Source organism: Brienomyrus brachyistius, chromosome 7 (assembly GCF_023856365.1).
Source record: "Brienomyrus brachyistius isolate T26 chromosome 7, BBRACH_0.4, whole genome shotgun sequence".
Classification (NCBI taxonomy): domain Eukaryota; kingdom Metazoa; phylum Chordata; class Actinopteri; order Osteoglossiformes; family Mormyridae; genus Brienomyrus; species Brienomyrus brachyistius.
The window spans coordinates 15,004,957-15,030,202 of record NC_064539.1 but is presented as its reverse complement, the minus strand read 5'-3'; the positions used below and the strand labels follow the sequence as shown (position 1 = coordinate 15,030,202).

At 45.2% G+C, this 25,246-nt stretch overlaps 1 protein-coding gene across 3 annotated transcripts in view; it reads right to left on the bottom strand.

Moving 5' to 3' along the window:
- Positions 1-220: 220 nt before the first annotated feature.
- Positions 221-25,246, bottom strand: part of unc5da (unc-5 netrin receptor Da) — a 132,489-nt gene continuing 107,463 nt past the window's right edge. For 2 of the 3 annotated variants that reach the window (XM_049018874.1, XM_049018877.1), the window contains 8 exons: positions 24,596-24,946; positions 19,655-19,736; positions 13,308-13,479; positions 10,394-10,621; positions 7,641-7,790; positions 6,043-6,207; positions 5,385-5,557; positions 221-1,954 (listed from right to left, as the gene is read on the bottom strand). In XM_049018874.1, coding sequence (XP_048874831.1) covers positions 1,705-1,954; positions 5,385-5,557; positions 6,043-6,207; positions 7,641-7,790; positions 10,394-10,621; positions 13,308-13,479; positions 19,655-19,736; positions 24,596-24,946 — 1,571 coding nt within the window. In that variant the 3' untranslated portion in view covers positions 221-1,704. The remainder of the gene's footprint in view (positions 1,955-5,384; positions 5,558-6,042; positions 6,208-7,640; positions 7,791-10,393; positions 10,622-13,307; positions 13,480-19,654; positions 19,737-24,595; positions 24,947-25,246) is intronic. The other variant, XM_049018876.1, reaches the window with a different exon arrangement.

Sequence of the window (25,246 nt, the reverse complement as noted above, 5' to 3'; positions counted from 1 at the left end):
TACCCAGTCATCTTACTGACCTGTTGCCAATTAATCTAATTAATTGTGAGGTATTCAACTATTCCCAATCTTTTGTTGCTCCTGTCCCAACTTTTCTGCAATGTGTTGCTGGCATCAAATTCATATTGATCATATATTTGTCATAAAACAAAAACATTTCAGTTTCAACATGTGATATGTTGTCTTTGATGTATTTTCAATTAACTCTGGGGTTATATGATTTGCAAATCATTGGATTCTGTTTTTATTTATATTTTACACAGCATCCCAATTTATTTGGAGAGGGGGTTGTAGGACCTCAAAATATTTTAGTTTATTAATTTAACATAAAGCAGAAAATATAGCAGACCCAGTCAGACTAGCTTACAAGTGAAGCCTGAAAATGGCCTGCTGTAGCCCATATTATTATATGTGTATTTTTTGGAAAATATTTAAAAAAATTAACAAATAAATACAAAGAAACTAAAGCAAATTAAAATAAGAAATTAGAAAATAAAAGATTTGTAATTCACAATATGTAATATAATAATCTTACATTTATACAGCACCTTTCACAGACCCAAGGTCGCTTTACAAGGAAGAAAAAAATCTGAAAATAATTGCATTTAAAGGTATAATGTTCGTAATAATTAAAACAATATTAAATAACAAACCAATTTAAAAAATAAGTTACATTTACGAGTAATACCTGCAGTAACACATAATAAATATATTTAGCCATTCCGTTTTTACATTTAATTCCTGTTTTTCAGCATGATAATATCAGAACACACATGAATACAGCATAAAGTTGGACCATGCCATTGTAGTCGGTAAAGCACCGCATCTCAATGCGCTTCCTCTCCCATTTGGTTAAAACAGCTCGGATGGTGCCTTGTGCTTCTCTCTTCTTTATTCTCCTTTTAAATGAACAACCTCTGGTCTCTGAACTACGAGTTCATGTCCCCCATTTGTACACAAGGCTGAATCGGAGTGGATTTATAAGGCCGAGTGGGTCAAGAGAAAGGCGTGAGTCTGGTCTGCCTTACTGCCAGTAATGCTTGCCTGTCTTTCACATTAGTACCAATTATGGACAGTCTTATTTACATATAACTAGTGCACATATTCGGCAATAAATAAATGAAAGATTGGGCCAGGTGGTTGGTGTTAAAATAAAAGCATGAAATACTTCATTCATATATGGTGAAATTAGGCAGTAAAATACATTCAATTCCTGTGAGTTCAAACACATTGCCATTATAGATGTGTCTATTCCAGTATTGCTAAACAGTTAAACCTTGATAGTTTCTGCCCTTGTCTCCAGGATCAAGGACAGCGTTTTACAAGTAATTACTACATTATAATCTGAGGAGATTTTTTTTGGGGGGGGAGGGGGGTGGTGCCTGAAACTACAAAGTGTTACCTCATTACTTTAATGTGACAAAATGCAGCTGAATTAGAGAGAAGAGAAGAAGGGAACAACCAAGCAGCAAGCGTTTGTGGGTATGTGGCACTGCGAGGATGGGGTGCTCCGGGTGCTGCAGCATGCCCACGCTCAATCCCTCACTTAAACGCTCTGACTGGTCTGATGTTCAGTCTAACAAACACCAACACATCTTGCTTGCTTGCTGCTGTGGAGACTGGGGTGTTCCTTCCCTGGTAGCTGGATTCTGGGTGGCTCAAGAGGTGAAGATTCCTCTAAGAAGCTGGAAAATCAGTGGACGTCTACTGAGTGAAGTCTGCGTTTCCTTGTCCCATCGCCTCCCTGCTCCCTGCACCCCACTTGCTGCACATTAAGTCTGTGGCAGATTCATCTGCAGCTGCGCAGCTGAGCGGGCTGTTTGCTTGCACTCTGCTGATCTCCTCAAGAGCCCTGGCCAACAAATCAAGGTCCCCAATGTCCTGGTGCAGTGCCTCCCACAGGTTCAGAATCATCCCTGAAGGGCTCTGCTGCTTGGCGAAATACGATAGATTCCTGCAGTGGAAGCGAACAGCAAAAAGGCACAACTGCTTGATGAAGGATGCAGTGAGAAATATGCGGCGTGTCATTTTAGATTCTGTACGTAAGTTCTGATAGTAATTTTTGTAGAACGTTCAAAGAAAACCATTGTGAAGGACATCGCATGCAATTTTTATGTTCTAATTTTTTTATACGTGTATTAGTTTAAAAAAAATTTAGAAGTAGCCTTGGCATAAAAAAATCCTTTAAGTTATTGTTAGCTCTCAGCTGCTGTGGTTTATATTAATGGCAATTAATGTGATATTCATATTTCTGATCACCAGGTGGCAGTGTTTCATTGCAAGTACATTGTTGTCTAAGTGTGCACAGGAAATGAATGTGAAAACAAAACCAAGGCATTCTAATTTTGTGCAGGTATTACACAGTGGCAGCTGGCCTTCAAATGTTCCGGCAACAACTATTTGTCTTACAGTACACACAAAAAATTATACCTCACAGAGGACATTCATCACCACAAGACTAATGTCTAAGTCATCAGAAGCTTCCCGATGTAACTGCCAAGACAATTGTGTCATTAAAACACAAATAATGCTGTTATTCATAATCAGATTCACAATTTACACTTCCTCTGAACATTTGTAATCATTTATCTCCTATAAGAATGGAAAGAAATATTACTACCTAGCAAAAGCATCTCACAAGGCCGGAACTCGGTGTGATTCCAAGCATGGTAGCATGGGAAAGAAGGCTGTGGCCCAAGCACCTTCTACAAGCTAACTCTGTTCTTTTGAGCTGCACTTTTACACATCTAAAATCAAATCTACTAAGTCTGGCTGAGGGACAGTATCAGGCAGCTATGCATCAGTGTGATAGTCGTAGCCCGGCCGTATCACACAAACAAACATAAAACGAGGGTCGTACCCCGGGCCTTATCACACAAACAAACATAAAACGAGGGTCGTACCCCGGGCCATATCACACAAACAAACATAAAATGAGGGTAGTACCACGGGCCATATCACACAAACAAACAAAAAACGAGGGTCGTACCCCGGACCATATCACACAAACAAACATAAAATGAGGGTCGTACCCTGGGCCATATCACACAAACAAACATAAAATAAGGGTCGTACCCCGGGCCATATCACACAAACAAACATAAAACGAGGGTCGTACCCCGGGCCGTATCACACAAACAAACATAAAACGAGGGTCGTACCCCGGGCCGTATCACACAAACAAACATAAAACAAGGGTCGTACCCCGGGCCATATCACACAAACAAACATAAAACGAGGGTCGTACCCCGGGCTGTATCACACAAACTAACATAAAACGAGGGTCGTACCCCGGGCTGTATCACACAAACAAACATAAAACGAGGGTCGTACCCCGGGCCTTATCACACAAACAAACATAAAACGAGGGTCGTACCCCAGGCCATATCACACAAACAAACATAAAACGAGGGTCGTACCCCGGGCCGTATCACACAAACAAACATAAAACGAGGGTCGTACCCCAGGCCATATCACACAAACAAACATAAAACGAGGGTCGTACCCCGGACCATATCACACAAACAAACATAAAATGAGGGTCGTACCCTGGGCCATATCACACAAACAAACATAAAATAAGGGTCGTACCCCGGGCCATATCACACAAACAAACATAAAACGAGGGTCGTACCCCAGGCCATATCACACAAACAAACATAAAACGAGGGTCGTACCCCGGGCCGTATCACACAAACAAACATAAAACGAGGGTCATACCCCGGGCCTTATCACACAAACAAACATAAAACGAGGGTCATACCCCGGGCCATATCACACAAACAAACATAAAACGAGGGTCGTACCCCGGGCCATATCACACAAACAAACATAAAACGAGGGTCGTAGCCCGGCCGTATCACACAAACAAACATAAAACGAGGGTCGTACCCCGGGCCTTATCACACAAACAAACATAAAACGAGGGTCGTACCCCGGGCCTTATCACACAAACAAACATAAAATGAGGGTCGTACCCCAGGCCATATCACACAAACAAATATAAAACGAGGGTCGTACCCCGGACCGTATCACACAAACAAACATAAAATGAGGGTCGTACCCCGGGCCTTATCACACAAACAAACATAAAACGAGGGTCGTACCCCGGGCCGTATCACACAAACAAACATAAAATGAGGGTCGTACCCCGGGCCATATCACACAAGCAAACATAAAATGAGGGTTGTACCCCGAGCCGTATCACACAAACAAACATAAAACGAGGGTCGTACCCCGGGCCTTATCACACAAAGAAACATAAAACGAGGGTTGTACCCTGGGCCGTATCACACAAACAAACATAAAACGAGGGTCTTACCCCGGCCCGTATCACACAAACAAACATAAATTGACAGTCATACCCTGGGCTGTATAACACAAACAAACATAAAATGACATTTGTGCCCTACGCTGAATTACACAAACGAACACAAAATGACTGTTGCTGTTTTTCTTGCCACCATGCAACCCTGTTAGAACCTGCTACATTTTTTCACAATTTTCACTTTTTTAATTTGTTTATAGTTATAAAAAGCTATTGTATCATTTAGGCTATACAGACTGATTCATAATAAACAAAGTCAAGCATTGCCTTGAGTCTAGTTCATTTTCTATACAATTGCATGGTGCTGTGTACCTCACTGAATAAAATCCAGTGTAACGTATGACTGAGATTTTACCTACAGATTTGTTAGTGGAGCTCTGTTATAGAATGTAATCAAACCACAAACTAAAATCAAAGAATAATCAAGAGTTAAAAAGAAAATACAGATTGAAAAGCCAGGAATAGTATTGATCATCCCATGAGAAATGTAATTTGGCCAGATTAAAAAATAGTTTTTGTCAACACATAAAGTAGTAAACTCTAACCTAATTCTGCTGTGTTTGCAGTAGCTGCAATACATTGCCATAGAAATAACGCTTTTCAAATTCATAGGTAGATATCAAAACACAGGAAGTTGTTTTTGTGTGAATAAGCTATGACAGCACCAAATACAGCTCACTATAATCTGACTCAATCATTTTTACATATTGGTATTATGTATATTTTTAAATGCCTGATTTATTGTCTTATTCATATTTTCACCAGTTGATTGGTAACAGCAGATTGTCTCTCCATTCTTTCTTTGGGGTGAACCGGAGGCCAAACGTCATCACCTCACCCCGCCTAGAAAGAATGTCTGCAGAGGTAGACCGAGGGCTGTCCCAGCAAAGCGCTGAGGTCTCTTTGAGCACCAGTGACTCACATAAACACTGCTATAAGGCGGAATGCTTGGAACTAGGGCTGCATGTCTTGGAAGCAGATTAAAAGTCCCTCTTGCTCGGGGTGCTAACGCTAAACATTCACTCATTCCATGGTGAGGCTAGAGGCAAGATCTCACCTCTCGATGTGAAGTTTCTGTGCTAACAGCCTCCAGTCCTTGCCCTTGGCGGTATCAAAAGTATTGCATATCCTCTGGCGTATGGAGAGGGGAATTCTGAAGGCCTTGGGTCCTGTCTGAAACGTGACAGAGCAGTCTGCTGGCCTGAAGACTGCAGCTGTATCCTTTTCTCTCTGGAAAGTGATTTCAATCAGACTGAGATTAGCTTACAGTAGTGAAATGTATGGTAAAGATCATTTGTTCACACCCCAAACAATTATCACAAATAAAATGTATTTAAAACATTCAAATACATACTATACATTCAAAGTGAGAATTAAAGTCCTTAACTATACTGAATATGTACAAGCTAGGGTCTTCAAAGCCAGACCATTTTTTGAACAAATACACGCTATGGACAAAAATACCGGGACACCTGGCCATTATGCCCACAGGAACTTTGACATCCCATTATAAATCCATAGGCATCAATATGGAGTTGGTCCCCCCTTTGCAGCAATATCAGCTGCCACTCTTCTGGGAAGGCTTTCCGCGAGATTTTGGAGTGTATCTGCAGGATTTTTGCCCATTTGTGATGTCAAGCACTGATGTTGGCCATGAAATGGCCAAGTACACAACAAAACAATAGTCTAGCCGCTGATGGGAATGGAGAGCTGACCTCCGCCACAGACGTGTAGACCTGGATGATCTGCTCCTGCCCCTTGACCTGCCGCACGCTGATTTTGCAGGAGAGCTGGGAGGTGGCTGTGCTGTATCGCTCCAGGGAGAAGCCACAGTGCAGAGGCTGCTGATTGCTGCGCCACACCTGTGAGAAGGGAAACTCCTGGAAGGTAGCAGAGACCCGCAATACTCTATAAGTCGCGTCTGCATTTTCAGAGCGTAGTCCCTGTTTACATTTTAAAAAGTGACACGCAGAAAGCAATTCTAATTTTGTACTCATTTTATTTTGTCACATTTTTTTCAGCCATAATGGCTAAGCGCCCTAATTCTAGGATAAACCTATAGGATTTAGTCACTATGCTATTTTCAGAGGTGGAGATTTCAGGTCCAGAAAGTATAAATCCAGACCAGGATTTTGTTTCACCCAACCAGTTGAGCATAAAGAGTCACAAGTCACAGAGTACTCAATTGGTTGGTTGAAACAAAATCCTGGACTGGATTTCTACTTTCTAGACCTGAAATCTCCACCTCTGGCTATTTGCCAGATGCATACTAGGCTATAAGAGTTAGCAACAGAACAGAAGTATGCAAACCCACAAGCGTCGGTATCACTGATATCACATTAATAATGTGCCAGATTAGAAAGAAAAGGCTTTTGGCCAGAACAGACCCCAAACAACATACAGTGTTAAATAAATACATTTTTAAAAAATCAAGCATTTTAGGGAAAATGAAATGACAGAAATAAGTACACATGCAGCTAAGTAGTTCATGCAGTTCTACACTCCATCTACAAGGCTTTCGCCTCCTCTCTCGCATTTCTGTCTTTTATTTGCTTATCCGGTGTGATAAATACTCAGTGTTTCAGTCTATCTGACAGTAACCGGCTCAGATTCATGGCAACCATGGATTCTGCAGAAGCTTGAATTAAATATCTGTTGCTGAAAAAAGCTGGTCAAACTTTGTGTCCTCAAAGGGCTTCACAACAGGCAGGCAACAAGCCTGGGAAAGCAGAGTAACATGGGAAATAGGGCAGGATGCTTCAGATGAATAATTCATTTCTGTGGCTCACAGGTGGGGGAGACATCCTTGACCTTTATGTCTTTCTTCTATCTATGTACTTCAAAGTGACCAGTAAGGGTGAGTGCTGGTGCCGGAGAGTATCTGACAAAAATACAGGCACGGAAACCTTTAGAGGAAAATTTCGACACCCCCAAACTGCTTTGATCTTATTTTCTGTGACACACTTCAATTAAAGGACCTGTAAGTAAAATGATGGACTAAGCTAATAAGTGTGTCTTCAATACCAAAGGCTGACCTCGGGACAGCAAAGTCAGCTCTCTTCGTTTGCTCTGTGCTTTACTGCTCTCCTTACATACTCACACATTTAACACTGAGTGGGTAGTGTACAACTTAAGACCCCACTCTACTATTTCAGTTAAATCTTCTATTTTTATTCCAGAAGAATGTCGACACAGCTGATTGTTCTGCACTACTTAGTCCTTGACACTTTTGCCTGCCCTGGTCCAGATAACTACTTATATGTTGAACGGTACCGATACACCTGTCACTATTGAAGCTGGTTCTATCCGGTACCTGACAAGTGGTGAAAGGCTTGATGTTCCACAAAAACTGTGGGATGTCCTGGATGGAAACCTGGAGGCTAAAGGTGTTCCCCTTGAAGCACAGAGTCTTAGGTTCTTCCAGAAGTTCCCCCCCTCTGAGTTTCTCTGTGGCTATCACCTCCTGCAACATGAAGAAATTGAGATGTTCATCACTACTCATAGATGTAAAAACGGCTCGAAAGAGACACAGATAATGATTTTAAAATATCACCTAACGTGATTGTGTATGTTATGTACTATATTATGTTCAATTATAAAATATATAACAAAAAATATTTTTAAAAACTCCATTGCATGCTTTAATTTTGTTTTGCAAAAAAAAACACAAATAGTACAAGTAGAAACTTAACCATTATCTTCAAAAATTAAATATGTTAAATGCATTTTTGATTTCAATGTGTCCAAACAATATTTTTTTTCATGCCCTTTATGTGGTCTTTCCTGCAATTTCAATTATAAAGACAGAAACGGATGCATTGTGGGATTCAGTGATTATATGACATTGATAGTCAGCTGGCTGGGGAAGCTGAAATCATTATTTGTAAATGACATTTCAGAATACCTAATTAGATATCAATATTAGATATATAATTAGATACCTCATTACATTTATTTATGTACCTGATGCTTTTATGCAAAGTGACACATAATTGATAAAGCAGGGTCAGCCAATTGGGATGAAGGCTCTTGCTCAAGGGCCCAGTGGTGGAATTACTTTGTCGAACCTGCGATTTGAACCAGTGACCTTCCAATAACAGACACAAAGTCCGAGCCCGCAGAGCCACCCACCAGCCCTCAAACACCTCTTACTGTCAACATTCAATCTCCCCAGTTTCATGCCTTTTTTGTCACAGAATCACTGGGCATGATCGCCATTAAACTACTACAACAAGTAATTCTATATACAGTCGTGGAAAAAATTAGGAGATCACTCTATATTTTTGAACAAATCTTCCTTTTTAAATCTTGGTTTAATCATGGTTTTGCTGGCAGAAGGCTACACTGAACAGCCGGTTGCTTTAAGGTTAAATATTTCTAAGAGAGCAGTACACAAGAGGTAGGTGAATCAGGAGACACTGGGAATGACCAGAAACCAGCCAGGTAGAGGGCAGAATTGACTTTCTAATGCCAGAGATGACCGTTAACTTATCTGACAGTTTCTCATGAATCGTAGGATGACATCAAATGACCTTCAAAAGGAATGGGCAACATTAAGTGCAGGTGTGAAGTGCACTGCTAGGACAGTTTGTATCAGGCTCCTAGAAGTCCCATGAAGGAAGAAGCCCTTCATCAATGAGAAACAGAGAAGAACCAGACTGCAGTTTGCAAAAAATATATATGTATATTGTTCACAGACACACAGCCATAAGTTGAGAAATGAGTGAAATGTACAATTTTGCTGTGGTCTCTTCATTTTTCTATCAGCTGTATATATACTTTCATAATATTCAAATGTTCTTCCCCAGTTATACAGTCTACATGTTTGCATGTAATTACTTTGAACTGAACCTGAATGCAACTTTCACCTTTATCATCAGCAATCACACCCCACTACTGTGCAAACTAATCCAGCCTGCTATTCTTGACATTTCTAATTTAAATAACATGCAGATCTGTACAGTCCAACAGTGAGGTTTTGAAATAGCTTTCAGCATTAAATTCTGAACATGGATTTTCCAGACAGGAATGGACAGGAGACACTCGCTTAGATTCATTAAAGTTAAGCATTAATGTCTCTGCTCAGAGGTGCTACAGCCTCAAGAGACAGTACATGGTGAAGAGGGCCATTCACCAAGATACGCCATCTGGAAAATAATTGTGAAATGGATGGGTGCCATTGGGGACAAAAAGCTGGGATTTTTGAGAGAAATGGCAGCAACTGAAAGACGCCCTGCATCTTATGAGCCCTGAAAGACGCCCTGCGTCTTATGTGCCCTGAAAGCACCCTGCATCTTATGCGCCCTGCATCTTATGCGCCCTGCATCTTATGCGCCCTGAAAGACGCCCTGCATCTTATGCACCCTGAAAGACGCCCTGCATCTTATGCGCCCTGAAAGCACCCTGCATCTTATGCGCCCTGAAAGACGCCCTGCATCTTATGCGCCCTGAAAGCACCCTGCATCTTATGCGCCCTGAAAGACGCCCTGCATCTTATGCGCCCTGAAAGCACCCTGCATCTTATGCGCCCTGAAAGACGCCCTGCATCTTATGCGCCCTGAAAGACGCCCTGCATCTTATGCGCCCTGAAAGACGCCCTGCATCTTATGCGCCCTGAAAGCGCCCTGCATCTTATGTTCCAACAGCTGTGTGGTTAACTGGTACACTGGTGCCCTATGAACATCTGTCTGAGAGAGAAAGAATTCTGTACAAGTATTTGTCAGGTTTTGGTATGGTAACAAACTGTATATTATTCTAATCTGGTAAAAAATAAATAAATAAATTACCCCATAATTATTATTACTAAATGACTCAGTTACTTAGCCCTTATCCTTAGAAAATACTTGCAAGCTTTAAGGTTTTCTATTATTATCACAATTTAAGATCATCAATACTACTTATCACCCATATTCTCCACTTAATAATACATATTGTTAATAACAGTGTAAGCAGTAAACGCTGTATACCACCGTACACTGTGCCTACAGTCACATTTGGGTCACTAATTTCTTTTTTGTTCCTGGTTGAAACAAGGCAGAAATGAAAGCCCAGCTGCTGCCATTGGACCTGAAAGGCATGGGGTGTGTCGTCCACGCAGTAAATCCGCAGACTGTACTCCATGGTACCAGGGCCTGCGCATCCAAAGGCAGCCAACCGTAGTCGCTTGGAAGCTTTCTCAGTTAGCGGCTCCCCTGTGAGCACAAAGCAGCCCGGCTGCTCCAGCAGGAAGTGGCAACTTAAGGAGTCCATCAGGCAGTAACAGGAAAGGGTCTCGTCCATCAGTGACATCACTTCCTGCAACAGGTGGGAAGCAACAAGAATATATCAAAGCTTATGTTTCCCACACAGACGTGACTCATGCATTAATTAAAAAGCCGCTGTTTGGGCATGTTCAGGCTCTCTTATAAACATGTCGGGGTCTGCATAACTGCAACAGCAGTACTTAAAAACAAAAATAAAATTGTAAGACTGTTTTTGGCAACACCTTCAATGACTCATGAATAACAGGGTCGAAGGCATGTAACAGTGGTGTGTAACTCCAAGGAAAGGACAACATTGGTAAAAGATACACAGTAAACAGAAGTACACACATTGGAATCACAGTATGACTTTCTGAGGATTTTACGTTAAAGACGCTGCTGATAAAAAGGACTATTTGTCAGCATTAAACTCAAAAAGCTACGTGGCTTGACAGCCTGAGCGTGTGGCGTAATAATAATTAATACTTTATTGATCCCTGTGGGGAAATTGTTAATAACACAAATGGCTTAGAGGCTGGTTGATCTCCACCCTTTGGGGGTGGTGAGTGGCTAAGTGGGCTATATCCCTGTGCCTGTCATCAGAAGATTGCTGGTTCGAGCCCCGACCTCAGCAGAACAGTCTCGTGTTGGTGAGCCCTTCAGCGAGGCCCCTAGCCCCCAGCCCCAGTGGCACTGCATGTTAGCTGACTCAGTACTATAACACCCTGCAAAGCTATGAAGAGCAAGATGAACTCAGCAGAGAAAAGCATTCCAATGTACCTGTACCTATGGAAAATAAACCAGGTTTGTTTGAAAATAACCTGGTTTTATCAGCTCCAGCCTTGCAGTACCCAGAGTGCCTATGAAGCCTCTGACTGTAGCTGGCTTCCCATCAGTGAAGAAATGTGATAAGGTAATAATGATACCTTATTAGAAATTTTTACAAACATATTTCTCACTTAACCAGTCATGCTCTCAGATGAGACACACCCACCTATACTTGAGAGTGAAGCTCTGAGTCAGAGTGCAGGACCAGCCGTTTTTCTGCACCCCTGGAGCAGCTATTTGGCGTAAGGGGCTTAATCAAAGACCAGCCCTGCTGGTGCTGGGATTCGATCCAGAGCCCTTCTGTACACACTTGGGCTACTAGTCACCGGAAGCACAAATCACATGAACTATTGTTCTAGTGAACATGGGCTGTTGTTTCCTTAAAGGACATTCTTCTTCCTGGCATACTTTAGATGCACCCATTCATTTGGGTTTTTCTTAATATTTACCATCAGTTAATGCTGCAAAGTGATCTAAATAAATTAGGATATAAATAAAATAGAATATTCCAGGTGCATTCAAAAGCTGAACCGTAAATTGACTTATACTAATTACATCTCTTGTTCTGCAATTCAAATAATAACAAAAATGCATTCTGCAGGCAAAATACTTATAAATATAAATGCCACAAGTCAAACAACAAGGACATACTGAAGTGCATTTTTATGGAATATTGCCTTCTGTGCTTGCTTACTATTTTCCGTGCATTTTGTAGCCTGTCTTGGATGGAAGACCATCTTACATAAACTGAAAGGTTACACAACACAGCCAGTAAAGTGTAAGCTAAAGAATATGGACAGTTTTGCTTGGTTTCATCCCCCAGAAGACAGGATAGATTTCAGTTTTATATAACACTTCTAAAGAGCCGTCCAGATGTTAAATATCTATGAAAAAAATTACTTCTGAGGGGCTTCTCCAGAAACGCAGATAATTGGTGGCTTACATAACAGGTGAGTTTGTGTGCCATGTTCACTTTTTATCAATTTTTTTGTTTGTTTTAGATTTCATAAGATTTCACCAGATTTCACCAGATTCCACTGCACTGGGTATTAAATTACTCCATGTGTAAAATGTCCACATTTGTTTCCAGGGCGTTTGTTTGCATTCTCTGGTTCCCAGTTGTCCAAAATGAACGCTTTGTGTAAATCTGACTCTATTGGTTAGTCCATCCATCCATCCATTTTCCAAACCGCTTATCCTACTGGGTCGTGGGGGGTCCGGAGCCTATCCCAGAAGTAATGAGCACAAGGCAGGGAACAACCCAGGATGGGGGGCCAGCCCATCGCAGGGCACACTCACACACCATTCACTCACACTCGCACACCTACGGGCAATTTAGGAACTCCAATTAGCCTCTGCATGTTTTTGGACTGTGGGGGGAAACCGGAGTACCCGGAGGAAACCCCACGATGACATGGGGAGAACATGCAAACTCCGCACACATGTGACCCAGGCGGAGACTCGAACCTGGGACCCAGAGCTGTGAGGCACCAGTGCTAACCACTGCACCATCTATTGGTTAGTGTGTGTGAGAAATAGAAATGTTCTGTGCTGGCAAAAGGAAAGTCCTTCACATTAAGTAATAAGTCAGGAGCTGTGGACTTAGCTGCCTGTGTCAAACCGTGTTGGCTCTGACCCCTTGCCAGCTCCCCGTCCCGGAGCAGACAGCCCTCTTTTATACCACAGGTGCCTCAGCTGATCATCAGGCCCCACTAAAGTTTCCTGGTGATCTGTCCTGGCCAGCCTCCTGCTATCTGGGCCTTCTCCCATCCACCTATTTTTCCCAAACATTTCAGGCATTTCATTGAACTCCCAGCAATAGATCAATTTCCTTTCAATAAACCAAAATGGCTGACATTCTCCCCACGGATCCATCCTAGTTTGTATCTATTTAGCCTTGCAGGCAATCTTACCTCCCACTTATTCTCTTGAGTTTTTCTTTTGAGTCTGATACTCCAATCTTCTAGACTGGCCTGGGCACAATGGGTTATTGTCAAGACCACGGGGCAGCAGAGGTCAAAGCCAGCTGGACCATATGTGACTTCAGGGCCAAGCAGTATTTCAAAGCCTTCATCCACCTGTGGACTGACATGCAGACAGCAAGATTTAAATGGCACAATGTTTATCTAATATAATCTCACCTCACCTCATATTATCTTATCTTAAATAACAGGAAATCCTGTTATTTTCTGTATAAAAATTGTATTCTCTGTATAAAATCTGGAATGATTTCAGACTGGTCAAGTGCATTTTGCATTCAAAAATAAATGTGCATACTGGAATATTATTAAGTTTAAATAAATGTAGAAGATTAAAAGTAATAACTACCCACATCACACTGAAGACCATTGCACCTGTTCATACACTCCCATGCCCAGTCATACCATACTGGACATTGAGAAATGTCAATTAACCTGACTGCATCTCTTTGGACTGCCAGAATAAAAGCTGAGTACCCTGAGGAGACTATTTCAGGGAGAGAAGGTGCAAACTCCAGACACAGAGCAGAAGTGTGAGGTACCAAAGATAACCACTGAACCATTTTGCCACACAGTAAAATGTAACATAAAAAACATAATTCAGTGCTTTTAAAAGCTAATAAGAGTACATATATCAGAACAACAGTAGAACTAATATTGAATGTAACATTAAAATGGACACCAACACAGGCAATATGTAATAATATTGTGGTGTTTGATGGACTGAGGCATCGCGGGAGCAGAGAAAAACACGAAGATATACTTGCTAGGGAGAACTAGCTCTTTATTCGAAATCTTTGTTGTCGGACCCCTTGATTTATTTGGCTTCATGCTGTCCGCTGCCAACATTTTTAGACACAGTAAACATACCGGTCTTTCCTCGTCTCCCACCGTAGTCACAGTGACGCCAAGCGCTACATATGCTTCGTCATATTTTCTCGTCTTAGCTTTCGGGAGACGTACGTTTGTCTCATTATCTCCGTCTCTCTCCGCTTTTCTTTTCATCCCTGTTAAATATTTTTCCATGGTGTCTCTTAAGGGTTTGTCCACTGCACTTCCTGCTCTGTGCTGTGTGCACATGTTCTTGGCAAAAACCCCCTACTCCCTGCGCTAAAAAAAAAGCATGTTCCCCGGGGTCACCCGCGCCCTCCCCTGGCATCGCTCCGAGCCCCCCCAGGGGGGCGTGCCCCACTATTTGAGAAGGACTGCCTCAAGGGGATCTAGAACAGCTTCCAGGGGGTCCACCCCCAGTGACTCCCACAGCCAGGCCCCCTACTCTGGCGACAACCAGCACAAGGGGCTGCTGGAGACTTCCAGTGGTGCAGCATCCTCCTGGCCCCGGCTCTTCTTCTTACTCCACTTGGGAGGGCCCGAGTGTAGTGGGGCAGGCTGGTTCTGTGTGGCGGGGCCTTTTGCTTGCAGGGTCGGGCAGCCCTGCACTGCCGCTCCCGCTCTGGTCGGGCTGCCAGATCACTGCATTCTTGGGCTAACTTGGCCTCCAGAGCACGACATGCCTCCTTTCAGCCACGTAGCGCAACCTCCGCCTCTTGCGATTCTCAGCCAGAGAAGTGCTGTGTCACCGCCCCGTAATGCCACCTCCGCTGCCTTAGCCAGGAGCCAGGCACTCCTGGCGGTTACGCTCCTACTTCCAGCTGACCAGCTCACTGCGCAGTCACTCCAGCTCCTGCCAATCTTGTTCTGCGCACTCCCGCAGCTGCTCCTGGTCTCAATGGACCCGTTCCTGCTGCTCGTCAAGCTCACGACACTCTTTAGAGAGCTGGGCCTCCTAGCTTCAGCAGTAGCAGTAGTCTTCGCCCACTGCCTTTGCTGGTCATACTCGCAGCCAGAGTCGCGCCGTGGCCTCTCATCACTGAGCAGTGGGGGGCCCTTGATAGCGGGTCTGCTGTGGTGCCCTCCCTCATCAGACGTCATCTCCGGCGAGGTTTTGGTGGGCAGGCAGGAACGGCTTCAGGGTGCGGGTCTGATGCGTCCTCGATGGAGCAGAGCGTGCCCCTCTTTCCCCAGCGTCCGCTGCTCGTCTACCGGAGGTTCTAGTACCAGCTGCTGGGCAGTGACGAGCCCAGTGTCCTTCCATCCCGCAGCACCAGCAGACAAGCTTCACGTCTCTTCTGGGGTGCTGTCACTTCTCTTCCACCTCAAGGTCCGCCAAGCTGGAGCAAGCTTGTTGGACGATGGTGATCAGCGCTCACTTCTGCCGTGCCAGCGGGATCACTTCCGGGATTCCGCTTCTGACACCAGTCATTAACATTAAAAACAACACAACAAGGGCTATTTATGATTGCACACGGGGCATTCTGGGACATGCGTCCCGCTGGTGCGACAGTATATTCCATTTGAAATTGTTCCAATAAACAACAAATTACTGACTTCCCAAACCAAATAAAATATCCATGTCCAGGGTGAAGCAGCTATCTGTAAATGTAGAAGAACATCCAGAACAAAAATCACCAACAGCAGCAAGAGGCTTCACCCTGAAAGCTTATTTCCCAAACTATTAGCAGCCACAGGATTGCATTTAAATGCAAATATGCTGCCATAAATAAGCAGCTAAATGACCCCCCAGGACAGAGCTTTCCTGAGAAAGGGCTGTGAAAGACTTTAGAATAGCTTTAGATCCCTACCATGTGCTGACAAATGACAATTAAGTGAGCACTGAGCTATCCTGGTATGACTTCATAAGTATTCAGCTGTAGTCTTACAGAGAAGAACTTCCGGAAAAATCAAGCAGTTGAAATTCAGGACAGCCTGAATTCCATGACTGCCACTGTTACAGACTTATGCCAGTCTTCTACAGGTTAATATTAAACTACTGATTTTTATTAGTTTATTAACCTAGTCCCAAATATGTCCAAACACATGTATATACAAACTGTAATGCAAAAAGCCTTAGTTATACTGGAGGAACATGAACAATTAACATAAAACAAAGGTACTGGAGGTGGTGTGGCTGCTGTGTCTGTGATTGGACGGGCACTGGTTGACAGAGTGATGTCACCATTAGGCCCTTAGCCCCAATTTCATATTAGATGGGCAATGGGAAATCAGAGTGCTCTGACAAGGCCGTGCTACGTAAATTCAAGGGGAGAGATACTGAAGTAGGTGTTCAGTATTCCCCGCTGAAAGCAGAGCCTCCTGGGACACCTGTATGACGTAGCAGCCTCAGTGTATAATTTTACACTGGGGAATCCATTTAAAAACATTTTTCAGCTGCTAAGCTGCACAGATAGGTCAGAGAGGACCAAATCACCCATATACCACTGAACTGAATAAATGAAAAAGAAATATTTATAGGTGGTTAATTTGCTTAGCAGTTACACATAGTGCCATGACAAGTTCCTGGAACATTTGTTTACTTTACTTTCAATCCCAGTCATCTGTCACCTGGCAACCCTGTATGAGCCGAATGACCAGGGGCAGCAGCCGTCTGTCAGCAGCAGCTTTGTGGACCAGCGACCCAACCCTCCACCCTTAACTATCCATGAGAAGCCAGGGAGAGGCTGGGACACCCTCACTGGAAACCGCATCCACAGACACCCCTGCCATGCTGGGACGCCCTCACTGGAAACCGCATCCACAGACACCCCTGCCATGCTGGGACACCCTCACTGGAAACCGCATCCACAGACACCCCTGCCATGCTGGAACACCCTCACTGGAAACCACATCCACAGATACCCCTGCCATGCTGGAACATCCTCACTGGAAACCGCATCCACAGACACCTCTGCCATGCTGGGACACCCTCACTGGAAACCACATCCACAGACACCCCTGCCATGCTGGAACATCCTCACTGGAAACCACATCCACAGACACCCCTGCCATGCTGGGACGCCCTCACTGGAAACCGCATCCACAGACACCCCTGCCATGCTGGAACACCCTCACTGGAAACCACATCCACAGATACCCCTGCCATGCTAGAACATCCTCACTGGAAACCGCATCCACAGACACCTCTGCCATGCTGGGACACCCTCACTGGAAACAACATCCACAGACACCCCTGCCATGCTGGAACATCCTCACTGGAAACCACATCCACAGACACCCCTGCCATGCTGGGACGCCCTCACTGGAAACCACATCCACAAACACCACTGCCATGCTGGGACGCCCTCACTGGAAACCACATCCATAGACACCCCTGCCATACTGGGACGCCCTCACTGGAAACCACATCCACAGACACCCCTGCCATGCTGGGACGCCCTAACTGGAAACCACATCCACAGACACCCCTGCCATGCTGGAACATCCTCACTGGAAACCGCATCCACAGACACCTCTGCCATGCTGGGACAACCTCACTGGAAACCACATCCACAGACACCCCTGCCATGCTGGAACATCCTCACTGGAAACCACATCCACAGACACCCCTGCCATGCTGGGACGCCCTCACTGGAAACCACATCCACAGACACCCCTGCCATGCTGGAACATCCTCACTGGAAACCACATCCACAGACACACCTGTCGCGCTGGGGCTCCCTCACTGGGACGCGCATCCACAGACACCCCAGCCACGCTGGGATGCCCTCACTGAACCCTGGAGTCTTCCCCAATCCCTTGCCCATATATTGGTGGCATGTCTTTGAGTTGTCACCTGTGGATGTGTCCAGTGCTTGCATGCATTATGCATCCTGCCACAATGGTGTCCTTTTCGCTGAAGCTTTTTGTGTGGGCTCTCCTCTCGGTCTCCATCCCCTTTATACCAGGGTTTCATCCACCCTTCACACCACTTACTCTGTCATGGTGTTACCAAAGCATGGGGATTAAACCAATGGGATTAAGATATCAGATAATGTAATCTGCATATATTACTACTGCACTGTGGCATTACAGACTGATCTTGATTGTTCAGCAGCTGCTCTGTCCTTGACAATACAAGATCATCAGAGTATTTAATTTTTAATTTTTTTGCATTCAAATGTTCAACAGGCCCAGTGAAAGTCCAGCAGAAGCTGGATATCCTTCCAGCTGCCTAGGAAATGCTACCCAGACTGAGTTAGCTTTAGCCTCTTAGTATGAGAATAAACAGCACAATATGGCTGCTGCCCATGTGGGTGCAAAGCACTTCAAACATGGCATTTAGGCCACCTAATCCATTCCAGTTTCACTGCGGAAGAAGCCGCTCCCTTTCAGAGCTCTTGGTCGAGGAAGAAGAGAGAATTTAATTCTCTGTGGACAGGCTGCAGTCATCAAAGGCAGACACTGACTGACAGCTCTCTGGTTCATCGCTGTGGGAGCCCTTCAGATTGAAGCGGGGAGTAAACAGCATTAGGCTTATCGGGGCCAAGCAGCTGTCCAAATGGGCAGGCTGAGTGAGATTGGGCCGTTGCAGGAATGCTCCATTTGTTTGGCTCTACAGCACGCCCATGCAGAATGCTACATCCACGCACACCTCCACAACGTCTTGAAAGTTGAAGAATGAGGTGGAGTTTGAGGTCTGCGGGCTTTTGTTTGTGTGTGTGGCATAGCCATTTGTTCCTAAGTCAGCTCCATTCCCATTATCTAGAACTGACAGTGGCTGACTTGGCAGGAAATGAATTACAATACAAAATCCTAATTACATTTCTACCAGCTTAATTGATTACATTTAGCATATTGTAATGATGTGCTATTCTTTTCTTACCATGCTTTCATCAAATGTTTATCATAGGGAACCAATCTAAAGCCTTGCATATAGATGAGATTAAATGCTATATCTGAATTTTTAACTACAACCCTTGAGGGTTTGAGGATTTCTTATAATAAAACCTCTACCGATGCTTAATACTTCGAAATATTAACACAATTCATATGGGAGAAAAATCCAAAATACAATCATTTAATTGAAGTCATGTACTGTCTGCAGTTAAAAGTATATATTATATACAATCAAAAATTATTTTAATTGAGTAATACACAATAATGTAGTTAATAATAAGTAGTCAATATAACAATAAAGCATGAAATAAGACTTTTTTGCAATTCCAATGTTTTTTGTGAATAATATGCAAACCTTTCATAATGGTAAATGTGCAAAACAGTGATGTTAAAAAATTCTGCATCTGCTCAAAACAAAAAGCAGTTTTTTGCAAGCATGATTTTTCCAGTCTAAAAATATCAGTAATAAAAAATGAGATTTCTTATGTTCTTATTGCTTCTAGAAAATCGGTCCAGATTACCAGGTTGTAATTATAACAATGGCTGTTAATTATATGTATTGAAAAGAGTTTGTGTGAGAGTCTCTGATGAGCCCTGAAGGCACTTACCTGCATTCTTCGCTGACAGTGACGTACATCTCCCACATGCGCTCCTCAGCAATGGCTCCGTGTGGCACCAGAAGACTAACTCCTATGGAAATACAAGTGTAAAATCTGGGATAAAAACTCAAATATTTTTTTTACCACATTTTAAGGGAGCATCACACATTCATCATATGAAGCACATAATACAGGTATCCATCAAGTTATCTGCCACATCCTTATCCTGGTCAGGGGATGCCAGTCCATCACAAGGTACACACACACACACACACACACACACACACACACACACACACACACAGGCAGGCAGGCCTAGAGTGTGCTGTTCATTGGACGGGATGCCAGTCCATCACAAGTTACACACACACACACACACACACACACAGAGGCAGGTCTAGAGTGTGTGCGACACATGGCACAAGCCTGGGCTGCTCATTGGGTGGGATGCCAGTCCAGCACAAGGTGTGCACACACACACGCATACACACACACACACACGCAAACATAACACACACACACATGCAAACATAACACACACACATACACACACGCAAACATAACACACACACACGCAAACAAACATAACACACACACACAAACATACACACACACACACAAACATAACACATACACACACATACATACACACACGCAAACATAACACACACACACAGACAAAAAGACATACATACAGACACACACACACACACACACATACATACAGACACACACACATGGTCTGACACACAAAGGAGACATGACAGAAAATATTTTTAAAATGTTATTCTACTGACTAAGCTTTTACTTAAAGGGTTTATTTATTTCTTTGTTTCCTTATTACTTGGAGGTAAAAGACATCCTAGAGGTACAGACAGGGGTACATAGAGGTACATAGAACCCCCCCAACTGCTAATTTGTATCCATTCATCTCCCCAATAATTTGTCCTTTATATTTAAATTATTTAGCTGTGCACCCGCCATATCAAAGTGTCTCCTATGCCATGGGGCAGAGAATCATTGCTGCAGCACTAACGATGATGGCCCATGAACAAGCACTCCCCCGGGGGCCATTCCGCTTTCAGCAAAGCTCTAAGTGCCATTAGAAATGGTCAAATATGTGTGTGTAGGTCTGTCTGTTTCAGCTGACACAAGTAATTGCTTTCTCTCCAGTGAGGTCCTGTCTGGGAAATGCTGACAAGCCTGAACGTGCCTAGGTGGTATCAGGCGTGAGGGTCACGAGCAGGCAGCTTGTGGCTGACTTGAGGATTCCTGATCCCTTTAGCCTCCCGCACGTGCAAAAAAAAAAAGTTAACTTCAGAGGCAGTCAAAGCAGTCGGAGCTCTTTGTAAGGCCCGGGAGGCCAGCGTCTCATTGCATTACAGCTTCTGATCCATCACAAGGTTCAAGAAGACACCTTCCAAACCTGTGACATGCAAAACCCTACAGAGGTCCGCTAGTCAGAATACTGATAACCTCTACACCTGCCCTCCCGTCTAAACTGGCATAATGTTTGCCTTTAAAACGTCAAGCACAGAATACCTCGGTCCACCTTATCTAGAGGGCCAGCATGCCAAAATAAATGTATTGGACATGGACAGGAAGCAGTGCGATACACCCACACACCCTACACTTCAGAATGTCTAATTCCAATGAACATATTGTAATGATGCAAATGTATGGTTATAAGAATCATGTAGGGAATGAAGATAGGGGACTCCAGGATGGAACTGGGGAAAAGCAAACTGAAAGACAGCATAAAAGCCTCAAACATGAAAAGGAATGGGTTCGCAGCATCTGTTTGTGTCATGGTACAGTGAGTTGGGACAGGTAGTGGAAAAAAAGGAGCACAGGGACACAGGGGAGGCAGGCTGGAGTCTAACTCAGGCCGGACAGGACCACGGAGGGGCAGGTCGGAGCCTAAACCAGGCCGGACAGGGACACGGGGGGCAGGCCGGAGTCTAACTCAGGCCGGACAGGGACACGGGGGGGCAGGCCGGAGTCTAACCCAGGCCGGACAGGACCACGGAGGGGCAGGTCGGAGCCTAACCCAGGCCGAACAGGGACACGGGGGGGCAGGCGGGAGCCTAACCCAGGCCGCACAGGGACACGGGGGGGTCAGGCCGGAGTCTAACTCAGGCCGGACAGGACCACGGAGGGGCAGGTCAGAGCCTAACCCAGGCCGGACAGGAACACGGGGGGCAGGTCGGAGCCTAACCCAGGCCGGACAGGGACACGGGGGGCAGGCCGGAGCGTAACCCAGGCCGCACAGGGACACGGGGGGGCAGGCCGGAGCGTAACCCAGGCCGCACAGGGACACGGGGGGGCAGGCCGGAGTCTAACTCAGGCCGGACAGGACCATGGAGGGGCAGGTCAGAGCCTAACCCAGGCCGGACAGGGACACGGAGGGCAGGTTGGAGCCTAACCCAGGCCGGACAGGGACACGGGGGGCAGGCCGGAGCCTAACCCAGGCCGGACAGGGACACGGGGGGCAGGCCGGAGCCTAACCCAGGCCGCACAGGGACACAGGGGGGGCAGGCCGGAGTCTAACCCAGGCCGGACAGGGACATGGAGGGGCAGGCCAGACCCTAACCCAGGCCGGACAGGGACACGGGGGGCAGGCCGGAGTCTAACTCAGGCCGGACAGGGACATTGAGGGGCAGGCCGGAGCCTAACCCAGGCCGCATAGGGACATTGAGAGGCAGGCCGGAGTCTAACCCAGGCCGCACAGGGACACAGGGGAGGCAGGCCGGAGCCTAACCTAGGCCGCACAGGGACACGGGGGGGCAGGCCGGAGCCTAAACCAGGCCAGACAGGGACACGGGGGGCAGGCCGGAGCCTAACCCAGGCCGCACAGGGACACAGGGGGGGCAGGCCGGAGTCTAACCCAGGCCAGACAGGGACACGGGGGGCAGGCCGGAGCCTAACCCAGCCTGGGCAGGACGTGAACCCCCCCCACACACATCCTATGGCGACTGAGATGTCACTGGACTGCGGTTAGAAGGGCTGCATTAAACTACACACAGTGTGCAGAGCTTTCGATCCCCCAACCCAGGAGCTGGGAGGCAATAGTACTACTCAGTGAAACCTGTTGCCTTTGTCGCCCCATAGGAATCACCCAAGGAAAATCATATTCAAACCCTGATGGCTCCCTGGCCTTTCTGAGAGGGAGGGAATCCACCTCACAGCCACACCCCCACACAGGAAGCTGCCTCACAGCCACATCCCGACACAGGAAGCTGCCTCACAGCCACATCCCGACACAGGAAGCTGCCTCACAGCCACATCCCGACACAGGAAGCAACCTCACAGCCACACCCCCACACAGGAAGCTGCCTCACAGCCACACCCCCACACAGGAAGCTGCCTCACAGCCACACCCCCACACAGGAAGCTGCGTCACAGCCACACCCCCACACAGGAAGCTGCCTCACAGCCACATCCCGACACAGGAAGCAACGTCACAGCCACACCCCCACACAGGAAGCAACCTCACAGCCACACCCCCACACAGGAAGCCGCCTCGCAGCCACACCCCCACACAGGAAGCTGCCTCACAGCCACACCTCCACACAGGAAGCCGCCTCGCAGCCACACCCCCACACAGGAAGCCGCCTTGCAGCCACACCCCCACACAGGAAGCCGCCTTGCAGCCACACCCCCACACAGGAAGCCGTATGGCTGTGCTGCTTAGAGAATGCAGATGCACTGGAACCAGGGGTAGATTTACAGCCATGACAGTCAGGTTCTCCTGCTGTGACCTAAGCTTCTTACAAATACTGTCACAACTGTGCATGCAATTCATCCCTCAGAATAAAGAGCTGTATGAGTGCAGCTTTGTTTGCCAAAGTGTCTCCCTTTGATGAGAGGAGGCTCTTCAGTTCCTTCCTTCCATTCTGCATCATGTTTATACTAAAACAATTTAGTCGATTAAACATGTGTGTACAGTCAATACCCAGGTTATGAATGAAATCAGTTCAATTTGTAGGTAAGCTGGAATAACAGTAATACAGCACATAATAATAATAATAATAATAATAATAATAATAATAATAATTAAAGTAACTACGATATTGTACTGTACCTTGAGCCGATGACCAGCTAAAGCTGTATTGAGTTTCCACGAGGGTCACATAGTGGTGTGTGTACTCGACCTTATGAACATTGTATATAATTCAAATTTTTAACAGACTAGGCTTTATGGCAGTGCATTTGTAAGTACGAGTTGTACATAAGTCGGACGTTTTTAACCTGAGGACTGCCTGTATACTACACTGCATCATTAAACTTGACCCTTCGTCTATGAAACAAGGCTTCTGTACTACCGCTATAATTCTTTTTTACTTATATGTTTAGTTTCTAAATCCATAGTAGCTTTGGCTGCCATGAAAACACTGACAGCCACCTGGAGACCTTGGAGGAAAGGTGCATTTCGATACTCCCACAATGCTTACTCCACACCCAAAGTGTGTGGAGTGTGTGAAAAAGAATTATAGCAGTATTACAGAGGCCTTATTTCATAGATGGAGGGTCAAGTTTAATGATGCAGTGTAGTACACAGGCAGTCCCCAGGTTATGGACAACTCGTACTTACCAATGGACTGCCATAAAGCCTAGTCTGTTAAAAATTTGAGTTATATACGGCTGCATACATGACTGGTAGTGCAGATGAGAGCAGTGGAATGCCTCGATAATAGCTAGGCTGCCAGTGGCTGGCAGAACACTTGGAGAAACCTATGCAATGCCCACCAGAACACGATTCAGCCTTTGGGGAACACTGTCAATTATGTCAGGACACTGTGGAACTACTAGTCATGATCAAGATACTGCAGTCTAAGCAAAAATACCTGCATACCACTGGCTGAATTACACAAGAACCCCCATTTTGACAGGTGCAATTATTGCAAACAAGAATGCAAAAGTGGCAGCACATGTTTTCAAAGAGCATACCTGAATTAGGCACCACCAGCCGTCCACCCAAATGTCCAAATACACCAGTAATCTTCAACTGTGTATTACGAATAGGAGTAACCAAAGTTTTATTGTAGCTTTCTATCATTCTGTAGTCCGTGTTCAGCCCTCGTGGGAAGGTGTCAGGATAGCCTTTCACGTGGTACTCCACACAGTCAGTAACCCCCCGAGACACCATGAAGGAGCTCTGAACTTTGACCTTCATGTCTGTCAAAGGGTCAAAGAGGGAGGACTCCTTGTCCATGGCATCCTGGAAGCACATGGGGCTACTGTAGGTACGTTCTACTGTGAGCTCCGGATGCGTGGCGGAGTTCATTAGAAGTGGGTTTCCTTGGGGAGGGAAAGGAGACACAATAAAACACTTAGAAAAGTCTGAGAACACTAAAATACACTCAAGGAAACATAAGAGAAACAAAACAGTTGAGTGAAATTGACATAACCTTTATAAGCAATACATCTGACAAGCAGAAGTTCTGATTAGGAACTCAGCTTGAGAGAATAAGCACCATTCAGTTTTGTGCAATTCTGCAGACAAAGAACATGAAATAAAAAAGCAAAAGGAAAAGTGCATGCAGTGAGTGATGATATATGAAACACAGCATGCTATAACAATGACATACTGTCCTTGAT